Source organism: Triticum aestivum, chromosome 1B (genome assembly GCF_018294505.1).
Source record: "Triticum aestivum cultivar Chinese Spring chromosome 1B, IWGSC CS RefSeq v2.1, whole genome shotgun sequence".
Taxonomy (NCBI): domain Eukaryota; kingdom Viridiplantae; phylum Streptophyta; class Magnoliopsida; order Poales; family Poaceae; genus Triticum; species Triticum aestivum.
In genome coordinates this window covers 64,173,235-64,191,574 of record NC_057795.1, presented here as the reverse complement: position 1 = coordinate 64,191,574, position 18,340 = coordinate 64,173,235, and the positions used below count along the sequence as shown (strand labels likewise).

The window sequence follows — 18,340 nt, the reverse complement described above, 5'->3', positions numbered from 1 at the left end:
GGTGCCTGCTCAAATTTGAGGAAGAAAGGGAACTTTTTAATATATATTTTGATAATGAAACTTGTTTTAATATATTTATTTAAGGCTGTATTGAGACAACCATTCATTTAATTGGTATTAGGATCAATCTTGCATTTTAATATTGCGGCTTTTTCGTGCCACGAATTTACCCGATTCATATTTTTTTTTCACACACAGCACAGTCATCTCAACTTTGTGGCTCTTTAGTAACATATATACTAATCATCATTGTTAAGAAAATCGTTAACTGGTAGCTGCTCGCAATGGCGAATCTAAAAATAAAATGAATGGTGTGCACATTTAAAAGAAATGAAGTCTATTTCAATTACCTTGCATGGGCCTTAAAAATCAGCTAATTTTTACACGGTGAAAAAATGTTTTCCAAAAATCTAGGTGTGCCATGGCACACCTGGCACACCCGTTGGTACGCCACTGGCTGCTCGGTTGGCTAATGAGTAGGGAATTAATAAGCCAATCGGCAAGTTAATGGCCATTTAATTAATTAATTAAATGATTTATCAGTTTATTGACACTCAGTGACCCTATGGATGGGGATTAATCGCAAGTTAACTGGTTAATCGTGCGAATTCTTGAACATGGCTAATAAAAAAAGAGACTTGAATTATCACAAGAAATCCAAACAATGTGGTCAAATCCTCTGTCCCACTTGAGGAAACAGGATTTAATACGTCACATGTTTGTTTGATTATTTTTAAGATGTTCTTTCTCAGGTACGTCTAGGTGTGTACGTAGCCAAGCAACAAGTGCCCACTTCTCCTGCACCACATGTGCCTTATCATCCTCTTGAACTTATCCTTCCCAGGCTGTAACACCGTATGACTGACTTTTCTTCTTCTCTCTTAGTACTTAGTTTTTTTTCATGGCCACTGCAAGTTCCTGCTGCCGATCACCTCACCATTATCCAACAAAACTGTTGCCAGCAGCGTGTTCTGCTCGTTTGGGCTATCCTGGTTTGTGTTTTATGGAGCTTTTCGCTGCCTCCTCACCCGCATGCTTGTTTGCTTCAGTATACGCAATCTGAGCATGGGATTGCTAGGACGGTATATGTGCATCGGCTTCAGTATATGCAATCTGAGCATTTTGCTTCAGTAAAAGTTTCTCAATCCCGTGTGTTTGTAAGTGTCGCAATTTGGTGGGTGTAGGGGTAAAGTTGCGAGTTTGCAAGTGTCCCACTCTTGATTAAGGGAAGCAGTTGTCCGTCACGTTCTGCGTGCGTCATGATTTCATTGTAATAGTACCGGTGATAATGACTGGCCAACAATTTCTCTGCATTATTCCGATCAAAATTCCCGAAATTGGATCCCACTAAAAAAATAATCTAATACTACTTGAATGTGTCCTTCAATTGGGTGTGTGTGTGTGTGTGTGTGTGTGTGTGTGACTTTGTGAACATTTGCTCCTATCTGCAGGTGCCACTGGCAATACAGGCAGCGTCCATGTAATCTGTAACACAAAGTTCCTTCAAGGCCGAGCTCCCCGATACCTTCTATCTGGAGCGTTGGTTCGTTTGGGGATTTGTGCAGTTAAGAGCGTCACGAGCAATCCACCCGTTCGATGCAGTGTGATTAACAGGAGCTGTCCAGTCTAGGTATATAGCAAAAGTTGGTACAAGTCTGCATGCTAGTGCTGTGGGGTTTCTGGAGCTGTGCGCTCATGGCTCTTGGTGGTGGTCAGCGGCCACCTCCTGCCCCATGCCCTTCATTACTTTTATCGCGTCTTTTCAGCCGCCCATCCTCTCCTATCGATAGCCCACCTGTCCGCTTCACCTCGATGCAGATCTACAACTCGTCGGACGTCCTTGCCAGTACTGCTTCTCATAGAAACGGCTCCAGGCTGAGAGAAAAAGGATTAGGTGAGAGAGAGAAAGGAGAAGATAGAAAGAGAGGTGTTGTGAAAGAAGAGATAAGTGTTGTGCGTGAGAGAAAGAAGAGAAAGAGAGAGAGAGGTGCTGGTTAGGAAGGGATCTCTCTCTCCAAGAATCAGAGGCACACGTGAGAGAGAAAGGAAGAGGAAGAAGAGAGAGAGTGGCTGTGAGAGGCTCGAGAGAAAAATGGAGAGGAAGGAGAGAGAGCTGGCAATATTCCTTCTCGCACTGTACCAGTTTTTAAATGTTGCATGCAGCAGACTCAGAGAGAGAGCAGTGTGGAAATTGTAGGATGGATGAATATTGTGTTGTATTGACCTGACCCTCGTGGAGGTATATATAGAGTACAATATGTGAGAGAGACTTGGAGTAGGGGACAAGTCGTACATGATTTAAATCAATCCTATCTCTAACTCCTAATCTCTAATTTAAACATAATTATACTTCTAATAAGCAGAGGTGGGCGTTGTCACAGGGCTGCACGCGGTCAGAAGTCAGATGCCAACAAAATTGGTCAGCTTTAGATTTGCGTAACAAATTACTCAACCCTGTAAAACTAGTCAGCTTTTGCACAAATCTCTAGAAAACAGGACAGCTCATTGAATGGTATAGATAGGAGGTACCACGTAGCTCGGTCTACAAAAAACCACGCAATGTGATGTCCCAAGCCAGCGTTGCTTATCCAACAGTAACAACCACGAGCTTTGTTGAACCATCATATAATTTTCACCACGAGCTTTGCTGAACCATCTAGTATAATTTTCACCAGGAATGAATTGCTTCATGAATCCCGCCCGCTTCAAAGAATTCTCCTCCTCCCTCAGGTGGCTACTTTCTTCTGAAGATTCGTTTTATGAATCCCTCCGGCTTCTCGTTTCCTGATAGAACATATAACAAATGTACAAAAGCATTAGGTAAGTTTGATCCAGCTGGGATATATGTTAGCTTCGCTAGACTAAAACTGTAATCAACTTCATGTAAATACTTAAGATTGTGTAATCATCGGTAGCCTTGCTGACCTTTGATTGACCAATGAGTCAAAGACATATATTCAGTCACAACAGTAGATGCATACTTGAAAAAAGACACAGAAACAAGATCTCAGGGAGCCCTCAACACGAGTATCCATGGACGAAGATGAGTGTTTTATTTGAAAAGGAGGAAACCCCCGGTCTTATAACTTTGTGTGAAAAGCTTTACTGGTCGATTTGGATGAACAGAAGTAGATGAAGACATTTGGATGATTTGAATCCTCTTGATGCTATATTTTGGGTTAATAAAGTATGCCCTTCATTGAAAAAAGATCTTTATCGAAAAAATATGAAAAAAAAAGGTGAAGACTTTGTATTTTAATTGTTTTCACAAATGCAGTTTTCATCAACGAATATTCATTAACACTAGAGGGCTCAGGAATGGGAAAACCTTGGATGCGGTCATCTGCATGGGTGATATTAGTGGGGGCAGGAGGTCTTGGCACTCCTGGACCTGCCCTTGGAACTGAGACTGTAGGTCTTGACACTCCTCCACCTGCTCTTGGGGTTGGGACTGGTTTGATCCCTTTATCAAGCCAGAGCATGATGTCCTCAGCCGTAGGTCTCTTTTCAGGCTTTGACTGGACGCAGTATAGGCCAATATCAATGCACATTTTTACTTGCTGCAGTTCGTCAGCTTCTAGTGAGGTATACAACCGTGTTATTTGTGACTCTTCCCTCCAGTTTTCCTCTATCTGTAGATTATATTAGATCATCAAAGATTTAAAAAGAAAATAATCATTTCTTTAGATAAGGTTGAAATTTATTGTTCTTTTCCATCAAGTAATAAAAGCTATCTCATGACCAAAACGTTAAGAAAATTGGCTTACGCTCTTAATAAGCACTCCATGGTTGCCTTTGATCTCTTGCTGCGTTACGATCTCTAGAATGATAAGACCCAAGCTGTATATGTCTACCGTAGCTAGATATTTGAGGTCAGGACCCTTGGAGTGCAGGAAATCCGGTGGCAGGTAAGCTCTGCAAAACATATGAACATGTCAGTTTAATTAAAGCATATTAGTATATTACGATCAATAGACTAGCTTAAGTACATGGGTCCATTCAGCTTAAGTACCACGGATTTGGCCACAAAACATAGTCATTTTTTCGAAAAGAACAAAATATAGGCATGTATCATGAGCAAATTCAAGGGCTAATTTTAAACCAGTAGCAGTGAGAGCATACATACATGGGTCCATTCAGCTTAAGTACCACGGATTTGGTGTTCTTTTCACCAATGAGCTTGGAAAAATCGAACCCTGTGATGCGTGGTATGTAGTTCTCGTCCAACAATACATTTGACGGGCTTAAATTCAAATGAACAATTGGACAATTTGCACGACCCTTGTGGAGGTAATGTAAGCCTGCGCAAATCCCTTTGATCAATTTATAGCGCTTTTGCCAATCAATTTCACGAGATCCTTGACCTAATAAAACAAGTAGAGAGGGAGAGATCAATGAACAAGGAGCTAGCTTCGTGAAGTAAACCATAAATGGATTGATTTTCCTTCTATTTCTGCAAGCAGTTCCCAAATTATACCATCCATATATGATTTGTACTGGACGTTGCAGCTCTCTTCCATCGAAAGCAATTGTCCAGTAGTTGATTACAGATGTTAAAGAAAACAGTAACTGATTACAGATGTTATAGTAAACAGTAATCGATTAGTGATCGGTCATACCAATAAGATAGTTGCGAAGACTTCCGTTGTGCATATATTCATAGGAGAGTAATTGTTCAGGACCTTTAATGGCTTGTGGTGGTGCATCTCCTCTGAACCGTACCAGCTTATGTCCTCTAGATTGGTCGTGGCAGTAGCCGGCCACCTTTACTATATTTTTGTGATCCAAACTCATGAACTGCTCTGCCTCCCTCTTAAACTTTTCAACTGGAATTGCTACTCCAATTAACCTCTTCACAGCTACCATTTCTCGCCGTGGAACGTCGCCCTGTTCAAATATATATACATTTGGTATGTGTGTGTATATATAATTAAGATCGATGAACGTGTAGAACTCAAATGACACCAGCAACGCAAAGCAGTGCATCCTAACTTCCATCCGAGAACTTGCTTACCTTATAAACAAATGCCTTATGAGAACCTCTGAACGTGCCATCCTTCCCAACTATTCTTTCGTGTGAAAAATCATCTGTGATTTTCTCCAGAACTTTTAGGTCAGACAGGTCCACCGACGCCGGCAACTCAATTACCAGGTCAGGTTTATCAGGTTCCTGTGTGCTCGTTTCTCCAGTCGTGTCTGCTGAGGCGGGTTCTTCGTCACTTAGAAGAAACTCGGCTGTTGTCTCTGTCTTCGAAGCTTCTGTATCCGATAAATCGGATTCCTCATCTCCTGACTGCACTTATATATAAATCCACATGTAAGCATCTTGCTATGTGTGACGTCAATATGCTCTTAGATGTGTCATGTAGGAGTAGAATCGTAAGATTTCTGCTAAGTTGACAAGGTGCCTTCCCTCGCTTAAGAGACGATTACTTCGTGCCAAGAGTTTGTTTCTTCTCTATTTTACACGGTGTCTTCCTTTTTGTTATGTATTTTCCTTTTCTTATTTAGTTTACTTAGCGCATACCTTTCCATGGAAATGACTTTCCGAACTGCTATATGTTAATCCCAATTGCTAAACAAAATAAATGTACTAATGTACTGTCTGATGTGAGGATGTAATGTTCGTACCTGCCAAAGTGGTGGTGCAGAATAGTTAGCACTTTCGTTTTCATAAAGCCGTTGGATAATTTCCAAAGCAGAAGGCCTTTTATCTGGGTCGTCTTCCATGCAGGTATACCCAATCTCTAGACATGTTCTAACTTGATGGTATTTGTTTTCCCATGATGAAAACGCTCCTTCTTTTACCAACCGTTTCCTCAACTGTTTAAGTACCTGTACAAATTTATACCAATACATGGGTCATAATGGCTCAGAGACATTCTCTGTTTGAGGAGTTAGCACTTGATACAATCCAAATAAATTGATGGTATCACTTCGATCCAAATGTGGTTTGAAAATTTTCTCACTTGCTCAACACTTGGCCCGCACCCTTTCTTCCCAGTCAATAACTCTGTGATCATAATGCCCAAGCTGTATATGTCAGACTTAGTTGACCAATGACCTTCAATCATCTCTGGAGCCATATATCCTCTGCATATATGTGTATATACAAACCCAAATACATTTTGATTACCGAAGTACATATTGTTGGCAGAACAAAATAAAACTACCAAGAGGATCGGGTTAGCTTACATAGTTCCCTTGACGTCTTTGGTGTAACCTGAAGTTTCTCCATCATCAAAGGACCGGGACATACCGAAGTCAAAAAATTTTGGCACGTGGTTATCCCCTATTAATATATTGCTTGGTTTGATATCTCCGTGAACAACATGCAATGTCTCATGGAGATGACATAGACCCTGACAAATTCCTTTTAGAATTTGATAACGCTGGTTCCAGTCAAGTTCACCATACTCACCTGCAGAAGTATTGGTTATGCCATGAAGGTGGTCTTGTCATCGCGAAAGGCTTTGATGATATATAGAATGAAATAGTGTATCATCCCAAGGTTCCCAATTTGCAAACAAACAGCGGTCAAAACCATGATCCTGTAAATCATGACGTGTTTTCCACCCAAAAGCATGGAGCTTGCCCCAAAACGAACCTAACCGTCCCGATCTAATCCAGCTAAATTCTTGCACCCCGTCGTTGTCAGCCTGATTTCATTGCTGGCGACTCTTTCTTAATAAGCACATAATGCAGCGCACTCTCCTTAACAAGCAGCAGGCATGACTGCCATTTCTCTCGGGTGGAGTGGAGGGTCTCGCTCTTGGGGCGCAGCTGCAACTGTTCACATTCATCGATCGGCTCATCTTCACATGATTTTCGAACATCCTACTTCACATGAGTAGAGTTTATACTACTCTCTCCGTTCACAAATCTAAGATATTTCGGATATTTCAATATAGACTACATACGGACTGAAATGGGTGAACAAACATTTGTTGTTGGATCGGCGAGCGTGAATGGAGGGAGTAATTTTCAGTCGGCTGATTTCTAATTGGCTCTCAGTCGAATTTTCAATCGTTGGATCAGCAGGCATGAAACTTAGCGAGCACTTGTCGTGTCGTCCTGGTTGTACGCATGAGCTCATTAGATGTGGGTTTTAGCTTTTCTGGCCTATCAAACTTAATAATGTGACTAGCCTTCTTTTCCAGATCACATTGCTTTTTTTTGGTCTGTCTAAGTTTCCCTTCAGTTAGTGGTGTGCGAACAGATGTGTCCTATTCAAGTGATTCTGGGTCGGAATTGGTGTTAGGCTCTTGGGAGAGCTTATCTACCTTGAGTTCTCAGTTTTGGGTTTACTTGGAGATTATAACGAGGAATGCCGTTTGTTGCACATGCTCATGCTGTGGTGCGAGCATCTATTATTGTGGCCTTTTGTTAATCCTGATCCCTGTGTTGTCTTCTTCAGATAGTTATCGTGGTAGCATAAGTATTTTCTGCAAGCTCGAAAGAAATTTAATTATTTCTTTGTTTTATGTATTTCAAAATATATGTGGTACTAAGCTCGTTGTTCTTTCTGCACATTAGTTTTCTCACCCAGATCATTTATTCTTCAGTTTATTAGTTCCCCCTTATTTCAATTGCTTACTTTATCAATTCTTTAATTTATATTTGTTTATTAGCTTAATATTTTCTTATTCTTTTCTTTGTCACATTATTTTTCTTTTTTCAGTATTGTTCCTTCAGTTTATTCATTACTCACTTTTCTTCTTTCATTTTTTTCTCGGTCTTCAATCTGGATTACAGTGATACAATTTCTTTTCAGCTTTCAATGTACTGAGTTCCTCAGTTTCTCTTTTATCTATCTATTTTTCCAATGACATATTTCTTTTTTAGCCCCTTGGTTTCTCGTTAGTTTTCCAGTCTTTCTTTATTCCTTCATTGATCCATATTTCTTCAGTCTCTCACTCTTCTTCAAGGCAGATAAACTCCGCTCCCTAATTCTTGGGAATGGATTACCTCAATCAATGATTGGCTACGCAAATGATGGCGTCTCTCTGTTCCAGCCAATCGGAAGAGCACCTTATCCATACTGCTGCTCACTACATGGGAATTATGGCGGGAACGAAACGGACACATATTTCAGCGTGAAGAGATGGCTGCAACTGGTATTCGCCGCCTAATCAAGGATGAGATTAGTCAATTCATGCTCCAGCCAGTTACTTCAAAAGTCCGAACTGATGGAGGGATGCGGGCAATATATTTCAACACTCTCCCTCACGTCTAGACTATTTTAGTCATTAGATGTGGGATCGATGTAGGCCGCAAAATCGTTTTTTATTTAATTTTGCGTTGGCAGAGTCTTGACTCAAGACCTCTTGGCTCTGATACCATATTGAATTCATGCTCCAGCCAGTTACTCCAAAAGTTTAAACTGATGGAGGAAGGCGGGGAATATATTTCAACAGAAATCACTATGTGTAACTTTCCCGGCTCTTCAATTCCTTTTGACCCTGGCTGAGTAGTTTCAGTTATTTTCCTTTTTTGGGCCTTCGACCTGAGCAATCCGGTTTGGTTTTTTTCTACTCTCTTCCTAATCAATGAAATTAGCAGGCCTAACTGCCAACATTTAAAATGAAAAAAGCTCAAAGCCCACATGCAGGGCTTGCAACCTGAGCTTTACAAGGTGATGTTTCTTTCATCGTTCTTTGCACGCATGCTTTAAAAGACCTCTTACATGAGTGCTAGCGACACCACAGCAGATTCGGAAAGATCAGGGTCTCGGACGTCCAGCAACCTGATATTCTGCTGGAAAATTTTGGTCACACCCCATCACCCGGACGACAAGCTTCCAGCCTAGACGTCCGGAGACAGAAAGGATTTATACGGGGCTATACACTCATTTTGCAAGATGCAAATTAAAAATACCAAAATTGATTGTGATACCCATATTAGACATATAGTTCCTTCAATGGTTCCATCGCTGCAGGAATGGATACATGGCCGAGACTATTTCAACTTTACCTTTTTTTTCATTTTTTAAGGGTTTGTGATTTAACTACTATCTGTAGGTCATTTTGACATGTTTTCCTTTTTCTTTTTTATTCATCAATCTAGTCCATGCCTGCATCCAGTGCATTTTTTTGTCTTGTCCATGGTGTGTAAAAGTCCTCCTTGGTTCTTCCATTATTATTGTTAAACTGTTTCACAGACAACAAATTTATTCCACTGGGACTTCAAAAATTTGTGCTATTTCATTTGAATTTCCATACCAACTTTGTAATATCAATAATACTTTTCTATGCTAGATTTTGTAGCCATGTTTTGATTCACGAGCACTATAATTTTGCTCTGTTCTAAACTTTATATTCCAATATTAATTGAGCTCTTTTACCGTGCCCTGAAATTAATATAAGCCGTCTATTTCTGGCAATCCAATGGCCAGTATGATCCGGTACTCCATCTTTTGTTCCACGGAGTACTGACTCGAAGAGTCCAGGAGTACCTTAATCTAAGGGGCAAAACAGTAATCGCATCAATCATTTTATGGTTATTTCTCTTGATGGTATTCTCATATTCCCCCTGTAATCTCTGGTTCGTAGGAACGCCGCGCTGCCCTCGTTTCCATCTGCGAACGCCGCCGCCACTGCGATTTGCTCCACCTGCCTCTGCCGCCATGCTTGTGTCCTCCACAATTAGATCGGACGCTGGCACGTTCTAACCTCTGAACATAATGGACGGATTTGTGAAGCCTAGTAATGCATCCTGGATCTGGAGGAATGCAGCGGATGGATAGACTGTCTCAGGCTTTTCACTAGACGATGCACCAGCGCAGAATCAACGGAGACATCCTAGGTGTAGATTGCTACGGGCGACGACAATAATTCTGATGGAGTGAAGAGAAATCTTGAATCTGGCTGGCGACGGCGCTGCTTTTTTTTTACGGCCTCACGGCTGAATGCGGGATGGATCGACAGCCTTTTTCTACCAAACTGAACGATTGGCCTCTATTGTGGAAATCCCAAAATACCATTTGTAAAATGTCTAAGTTACCCTTCATCATGGACGGCCAGATCTGTTTGGTACTCCGGTCAATGCCATGGGAGTACCAGGGTACAGTAAAAGAGCTCTATTAGTTATGATTTGGTCCCAAATTTTTGTTCCACTAGTGGTCATGTTTTGTTTCACGAGCGCTAAAGTTTTCTTGTAATTGGTCTTTTTTGGTTCTACCAGACTACCAGTATTCATTCTTTATTCCATGAGCACAAAGAAAGGACAACAATACAAATGAAAACAGAAAAATAAAGAGAGGGGTTAATGCTAGGGTGGGAATGCCTTATTATGGATCTTACCGACACGTGTATCAAGGGTTCCATTAGGCACATACTCCACACAGATCAACCTTTCCCTGTCCTCTGCAAAAACATGTTGTCCGTTGACTTCGAAGTGTTTAGCTTCCGTGTGACTACAGTAGCCTATGAATCGCAATGTGTTCTTGTGGGCAACCTTCATTGTGATAAACACTTCATTTTGAAATGCACTTTCATCAATAGTATGCTTATTGGCAATCTTCTTTACAGCAATATGTAACCCACTTGGAAGCACCCCCTATATATTCGACCACAGCAAGAAGTTAGTAATTAAAGGGATAGAAAATTCTAAATATCTAATCACATAACTATATGAGTTTAACCATATACCAGGTAAACTGTCGAAAATCCACCTGAACCAATTACAGATTCATCGGAGAAATTGTTTGTTATGTGCCTGAGAAGCGGCAACGTCAGACTCATTGGCTCCACACTTTCATCGCGCAGGACGCGTTCCAATGCATCTAGCTCCGCCCTGTACTCGTATCCATCCATTTCTATATAGATCCTACCTTCGATATGCCCGCAAACGGTCCCGTGAGGCACATACTCTGTACAGATCAACCTTTCTCTGCCCACCTGCGCGAAAACTTGTTTTCCTTCGTATTCGAAAATTTGCTCTTGCGTGTGATGACAGTAGCCTATGAGTCGTACTTCGTCCTTGTGAGCAGCCTTCATTGCAATAGAAAAGTCATTGTTGAATGCACTTTCGTCATCCAAGCAACCACGCAGGTGGAATTTTTTGACAGCCATACGGAACCCACTTGGAAGCACCCCCTACATATTCGACCACATAAGAAGTACAGTAGTAAGTAACAATATAGGATTTGCTTAATACATAACGAGATATGAGTATAGTCCTACCAGGTAAACCACTGCAAATTCATCTGTGTCAATTTCGTATTCAGGGGAGAAATCATTTGTTATGTGCCTGAGAAGCTGCAACGACAGACTCATTGGCCCCCAACTTAATCCATCCCGTAAGAAGCATTCCAGTGCATCTAGCTCCTCCCTTCGGAATTCGTATCCGCCCATCTCCGAGTACACGAGCAAGAAGCTTTCTAGCAAGCGCTAGCCCGCATATAGATTAATAGATATATGACTATGAGAGTATGAATATGGTTGCTAGCTTTTCCTTCCTGCGTTGCTGCACAAAGCAAATAAAGCAGCAGATATGTAGGTTGCTAAGTGCTCACCGAACTGGAGCTGTCGTATCAGCTAGCACAAGAGGGAGCGGAAATCAGCTAGCTAGGAGCATCTTCATAACTCACCTGGAGACCGAAGGAGGCGAAGGGGGAACGGAGTCTCTGCAAAACAGGGGTTGCCTCTCGCCTTCTAGATCAGAAAGCAAAAGCATTGACCAAAGGGAAATAAGTAGATTCAGATCTGGACTGACTGAGCAGATGCGTGCTAGCTGGTGCCAAGTCCCAGTCGCCATTGGCCTAGTTAAGAAATAGCCGGCCGGCTGCGTGACGGAGACAGACTGCATTTTGAAAGACGCCTGGAGAATACCACCAGGTCAGTCGAATTTGTAAATTCGGAAAATCAAATTAACTAGCACCCACCCACCCACCACGGGTTTTTGTTTATATATGCAACTTGAGCTTTTTTGCTTCACGTGGAAGTTTCTGAATCCCGTATGTTTGTACAGGTTGTAGTTTGAAGGGTCCAACTGTAAAATTGCAAGTTTGCAAATATCTCTCTCTGCTACTCCTAGATGCCATCCTCGATCAGGGCAGTTGGCATGTGAAACCGCGGGGTTTTGCGTGCGCCATATTTTTATGTTAATACCGGTGATTGGCCAACAATAATGTATAACGACCACGACAGGTGATTAGAAAAAACACATGATTGCGTGTGAATCGAAAGGGAGACCTGCAACTTGTCGCAGATAAGATCAAGAGTAGCTAGCTGCAACTTGTCCATACCCATCAATCACATCGACCGTACTGTTCTGATGCATTATTGCCTGCCGAGTGTTGATGGCCAACGAGCTTCTTTCTGATATTCTTTCTGGGAACAAGTCTGGAATTGCCATGCTGATGTCATGCTCTCTGATGGCATTTTGTTTCAGGTGCAAATGGGCAGATTCACTGTAATCTGCAGTTGGTTGCTCCTTTTTTTTAACTTCCAGATGTTTGCTCCATTCTTCTACACCCAAGGGTGAGGTGGATGGGATAAAACCCACAAACTACTATTGCTGCATTATGTACAACGAAATTCCGATACTTGATCCCGTAAAAAAATTGATACTTGGATGTGACTTGAGAACATCAGGTGTCCTTACTTAACCGGCAAAAAGCAGAGCAGACACACATCCTTTGCCTCTTGCAATTCTCTGCACCGGGTTGTGATCAGCCCAGATAATTTGTACGCACCAGTTCAATCAAAATAAATCGATGGCAACACTTTGATCCAAATGTGGATTGAAAAGTTTTCTCACATCATCAATGTCCGCGTACCCTCTGCTCCCGGTCAATAACTCCGTGACCACAACTCCCAAACTGTATATGTCAGCCTTAAATGACAATATACCATCAAATGTCTCGGGTGCAATATATCCTCTGCACATATGATAGGTGTGAGGCAATCGGCCGACAAACTCTAACGCATTTTGGTTAGGGATTCCTTTTTGGTTATCGAAGTACCTATGTCAGCACAAACAAAACAAAATTACCAGAGGATCGGGGTAGCTTACAGAGTTCCGCGAATGTTTTCGGCAATGCATGAAGTTTGTCCTTCAAAGGACCGGGACAAACCGAAGTCATAAATTTTTGGCACAAGATTATCCCCTATTAATATATTGCTTGGTTTGATATCTCCATGAAAAACGTGCACTTCGTCATGAAGATAACGCAAACCCTGACAAATTCCTTTTAGAATTTGATAACGCTGGTTCCAGTCAACTTCACCATACTTACCTGCAGAAGTATTGACAATATCATGAAATTTATCTTGTCATCCCGAAAGGCTTACATGAGATAGCAATAGGTCGAACACAGGAGCATATGTATTGTCGAACAAAGAAGCATATGTATCATCCCAAAATTTCTAGTAAATCACAAACGGCCAGCGGTCAAATCCAAGATCCTATAAAATCAGAGTTTTTTTAAAAATAAATTCTGTAAAATAAGAGCTAATTTCAAGAATCCGTCACATTAAAGACTAGGTTATCAGAAAATACAAGTTTATATTTTTTTGACACAAAACACCATGTCCATGGTAAAAAAAAAAAGAATCTTCGTTAAAACACTGATCAACAGATTAGTTCCCTTTAAGCACGTTAACGACAGATGGATCCCGCTCGTCAGGAGCAAACTTGCCAAAAAAAAAAACGCCACGTGGGCACTTTGACTGGTCTTCTCTAGCCAACTCTCTCTTCCTCTCGCCCAATCCCCATTCAAGACGCCGCAGCGGCCCTCGACTCCCTCGGTGCCGGCATACGCCGCAGCTAGCTAGCGCCCGCCGGCGACCTTGTGACCATCTCCCCATCGCCACCTCCACTACCGTACAGTCATACCATCTCCCCCTCCTCTCAACCCCCACGCCATGGACACCAGGTGGACCGTGGAGGTGCCCCTCGCCGTCTCGCCGCGGCCGCCGCCCCTCCAGCAGAGGAAGAACGGTTGCTCGAGGCACATCCCCAGGAGCTCCTTGCGCCACCTGCACTTCCTCTACGAGCGCCTCCACCGGCAGCGGGTTTCAGGAGGCCAGGAGCTCCTACCGCTCCCACACTGGTGGCGCCAACGCCGGCTCCGGCCATGGATGCCTTCTGGCCAGCGGAGGTAAGAAGTCTGAGGCCGCCATGGCCGACGTCGTGGCTTCACGCCCCGTCCGAGTGCATCTCCAGGTGAACGGATGGTTGGGGGTGCGCCGAGGGAGGCCAGCGGTAGCGGAGGTGGGACCAAGCAGTGAGCGCGGCGAGGTCGAGCGACTTCTGCTCTACAGCATATCGGCAGCGGCGAGCAAGAGAACGAGGCCAGCGGTTCTAGAAGAAAGAAGAGTGGGGCATTGGAAAGGCGACGTGGCTGCAGGAGGCGCATGGAGCAGCGTGGTCAATGATGGCGGCGCTAGAAGGAAGAAGAGCTGTGCGACGCCATGGGCTCGGTTGTGGACACGGCTAGAGGGTCCTCAGCGAGTGTGGATGTCGGTTGCCTAAGGGTAAGCGCGCGGACACTGGCAGGTCACGCTGCAGGTTTTTTTTAAGGGAAACGTTTCTGGCCGGCGGACCGGCAAGTTTTCGGCCGGCCGCATGCAACGCAGCGTGTTTGTTGTGTGGGCCATAGTTTCCTCTTAAGTTTATCTCTTTAGACTTCTTCCCATCCACTCATTCCTTGGCTCTGTTTGGATCCCTAAGTTAGAGTTAGTTTTAGTTAGTTGGGGCTCAAATAACCCAAAAGTATCCAAACACGATGGGTTAGTTTGGGTTAGTTGGATCTAACCCACCTTAAAAAACTAGCCGCACTAGAGGAGCTTATTTGGGTTAGTTCTCTTGGACCCACCCAAAAATTAGTAAAAAAAATTACCCCTCCCATCCAAACATTGTCTAAGGTAGTCAATTGATTGAGAAAGAATATTTATTGTCAATCTAACCCTACTATCCAAATAGCACTTTGGTTAGAGTTAATTTAGGGTTGGTCCAGGGTTAGAATCTAACCCTAACCTCTAACTGAGTTAGAGTATCCAAACAGGGCCCTTGTTAGTCTTCCTCTCTTCGTTCTCTCCTTTGCTTTTTCTCTCGAAGCTGCCATGGACGAGCATCTCCTCTCCTTTTTTTACTTCGTTGCCGCCATGGATGCTCTTCCTCATGTTGCAGTGGCCGCTATGGACCCCTCCCTCCTCACCATCTGCGCTGCTCGCACGCATACACACACCCATGCCTGATGGGGTGGGCGAGGTCGTCGGCGACGGGACGGCGAGATGTGGCGTCGGGTGTGGAGCATGTTGCAACCGATGGCAACGAGGGATGTAACCATGGATGGAGGGCTATAACCGGTGTCCAGGGAGCTGCAACCATGGACGGCAAGCATGGTGACTACTGGCGGCGACGACGGCGGCGTTGATCCTAGCAACATCCAACATCGCGATTTTTTGCTACATGCTACAACCGACGTCACTAATTGTTACAACCGGCATTCCATCCAGCTACAACCGGCGTGGCATTTTGCTACATCGCACAACCCGACATCCTCATTTTTTGCTACAATCGGCATCACGCCATGCTACAACCACCATCGAGAAATTCTACAACCGGCGGCACGACAAGCTGCAACCAGCAGCGCAGCGAGCTGGGATGTCTCGGCGGCGAGACAATTTTTGCTGGAACCAGCGGTCGATTTTGCTGGAAGAGGTGAGCCGATTTGTTGCGACCGTGAGCTGCGACCAACGAGCAATGACATTGGGCGTTAGCGGCGGCGAGCATGCGGCGAGCTGTGGCCATCACCACCACAGCTGCGCCCGTCGCCCTCGGCCACCTGTAGCATGCGGGAGCCGGTGAGAAACACAGGCGGCAACCGGCGACGAGGTCGGTGACCGGCGGCAAGGGCAGCGGTGCTTCCAGGTTGGTCGTCTGCTCGTCCATGGCGCGTGTTGGTGGCGGCCGCTGCTCCTTTCTGTTCCTGCTGTGCTTGTCGGATCCGAATTTTTGGGAAGGAAAAGCTACACGGGAGCGTAATATGATGGTTGTATGCGCTTTGATCTGACGGCTGAGCGTTGACCGGCAGAAACTCGGCCGGTCGACCGGCGCCTAGTGTCGCCTTTTTAAGGGTTTTTAAGGTTTTTTTAAGGGACACCGGCAGGACAGTGGCAGGCCAACGCCGAGGAGGCCGGCGCCACCGACCCCAACTGCCCCTCCCAGTGAACACAAACTGTTCGACGTAATGCAGAACGTAGGGGCGGACACATTTGGCATTTTTCCAAGTCAGCCCCTAACAAGCGGGACCCATCTGTCATAAACGTGTTCAGAGCGCTATAATCCGCCTATCAATGGTTAACATAAAAAATTACAATAGACATGATGTTTTCTGTCAAAAAATAAATAAATTCATGTTTGCCGATAACTTAGCCTTCAATATGGTGGGTCCTTGCAATTAACAGGCCGACTTGGTAAATTTTGCCCCTCAAACGCCCACGGACGCGCCTGATGAGGGACGCTGATCAGCCCGGGCATTTAAGCGTCTGTCTGGGTCAGATTTTTTTGACTGGTCACTTACAGGGCTGTCTCTCCATGCATTTGAGGGGGGTTTGGGACGCATGGCTATAGATGCTCTAAAATCGTGACGCATTTTTCCACCCAAGAGTACATAGCTTGACCCAAGCAAACCTAGCCATCGCGACCGAATCCAGCGCCCTCGCTGCCTCCGTTGTCAGCTCGATTTTAATGCTCGGCGCTCTTTCTTTTTGTTCTACTAGTGGTCCTAATTTGTTCCCGTGAGTTCTATAGTTTGGTTGTTCTACTTAGTTTGAACCTTTGTTCCATTAAAACCATGATGTGTTCCACTATCTACTAAACAAACAGCCGCACATAATAAAACAATAAAGGAAAGTAGTGGCTGAATCCCATCTCGGTGCATCCTACGCTACACTCACGCAAGAAAAACATATTAAAATATTTTTAAAAATCTGAAACTTTGTGAAAATGATCATCAATAAATAGTAGAGAGGCTTGTCAAATTTGGTTGTCAAATGTCATCCGATGAGAACTATAAAAAAAATACAATTTTGATCAAACAGTGCACATACATTTTTGAGTAATTTTTTTTTGTATTAGAGCTCCTTAGATACCATTTGACCACCCAAAATTTGTAAGCATCTCTAACATTTGTTGCTGATCATTCACACAAAGTTTCGGGTTTTTTCAAAATGTTTTGTTATATTTTTTTGTGTGGGTGTAGCATACGTGGGTGCATCAAGGATGGGTGTAGAAAACCACTCTCAAAACAACAAAAGGAAAGAGAAGGAAATAATGCTAGGACAGGCATGCAGTGTTTGTCAATCTTACCGATATGTCCTTCAAGGGTTCCATTGGACACATACTCCAGACAGATCAACCTTTCGCGGACCTCTCCCAAAACAAGTTTTCCGTTGTATTTCATGGCTTGACATTGCGTGTCAGCACAATAGCCTATGGGCCGCACTATGTTCTTGTGAACGGCCATCATTGTGATAGAAACTTCATTTTGAAAATTCCTTTCATCCGTATGATTATTGTTAAACCTCTTGACAGCAATACGTAACCCACTTGGGAGCACTCCCTATACATTCGACCACGTTGAGAAGTTACTAATCAACGAGATAGGATTTGCTTACTATGCAAGGAGATTGGAGTTTCATAGTACGTACCAGGTAAACCTTTGAAAATCCACCGTCACCAATTAAAGATTCATCGAGAAATCATTTGTTATCTGCTAGAGAAGCGGCAACGACAGCTTCATTGGCTCTGCACTTGTATCGCGTACGACGTGTTCCAGTGCATCTAGCTCCGCCTCCTCGAACCCGTCTCCGTCCATTTCTGAGTACGCGCGCAAGAAGCTTTCTAGCAATCACTAGCTTATATGTGCTACGTATATGAGTATGAATTTGGCTGCGAGCCTCTCCTTTCTCGTTGCTGCGCAAAGCAAATCAAGCAGCACATATGTAGGTATAGCTAAGTACTCGTCCAGCTGGAGATATCGTATCAAGTATCAACACGATTTAGAGGGAGAGGAGAGCAGCTAGCTAGAGCACATCTCAATTACTGACCTGGAGATCAAAGCAAGCAAAGGGGGAACGGAGACCCTGCAAAACTGGGGTTGCTTCCAGCTGGTCGATGATGCTCAGCAAAGCAAAAGCATTGAGCAAAGGGAAATGAGTAGAACCAGATCTGGATGGGCCGAATATATGCTCCCTTTTTTTTTGCGGGGAGAATATATGCTTCCTTGGTTACTAGCTGTACCAAAGGCACGCACAATCGCCATCGGCTTGATAAATGACTGGTCGGGTGGGTGACCGAGGGAACTCGCATTTTGCATTTTGAGTTGAAT

At 43.7% G+C, this 18,340-nt stretch overlaps 1 protein-coding gene across 3 annotated transcripts; it reads right to left on the bottom strand.

Moving 5' to 3' along the window:
- Positions 1–2,199: 2,199 nt before the first annotated feature.
- LOC123107307 (receptor like protein kinase S.2) lies at positions 2,200–17,842 on the bottom strand. Of its 3 annotated transcripts, none has more exons than XM_044529294.1 (17): positions 17,661–17,784; positions 17,320–17,572; positions 13,018–13,240; positions 11,893–12,883; positions 11,591–11,820; positions 11,184–11,466; positions 10,650–11,096; positions 10,302–10,557; positions 6,196–6,421; positions 5,970–6,093; positions 5,632–5,835; positions 5,015–5,293; positions 4,620–4,887; positions 4,127–4,364; positions 3,768–3,915; positions 3,329–3,632; positions 2,200–2,784 (listed from the first exon to the last, which is right to left on the bottom strand). In XM_044529294.1, exons 6-17 carry the CDS (start codon positions 11,352–11,354, stop codon positions 2,735–2,737), a joined length of 2,715 nt encoding a protein of 904 aa, XP_044385229.1. In that variant the 5' UTR covers positions 11,355–11,466; positions 11,591–11,820; positions 11,893–12,883; positions 13,018–13,240; positions 17,320–17,572; positions 17,661–17,784; the 3' UTR covers positions 2,200–2,734. The 3 variants fall into 3 exon arrangements, with proteins under 3 accessions (XP_044385229.1, XP_044385235.1, XP_044385242.1); XM_044529300.1 differs by having other exon boundaries at positions 12,195–12,883; XM_044529307.1 differs by lacking the exons at positions 11,591–11,820; positions 11,893–12,883; positions 13,018–13,240; positions 17,320–17,572 and having other exon boundaries at positions 11,184–11,271; positions 17,748–17,842.
- Positions 17,843–18,340: the final 498 nt, after the last annotated feature.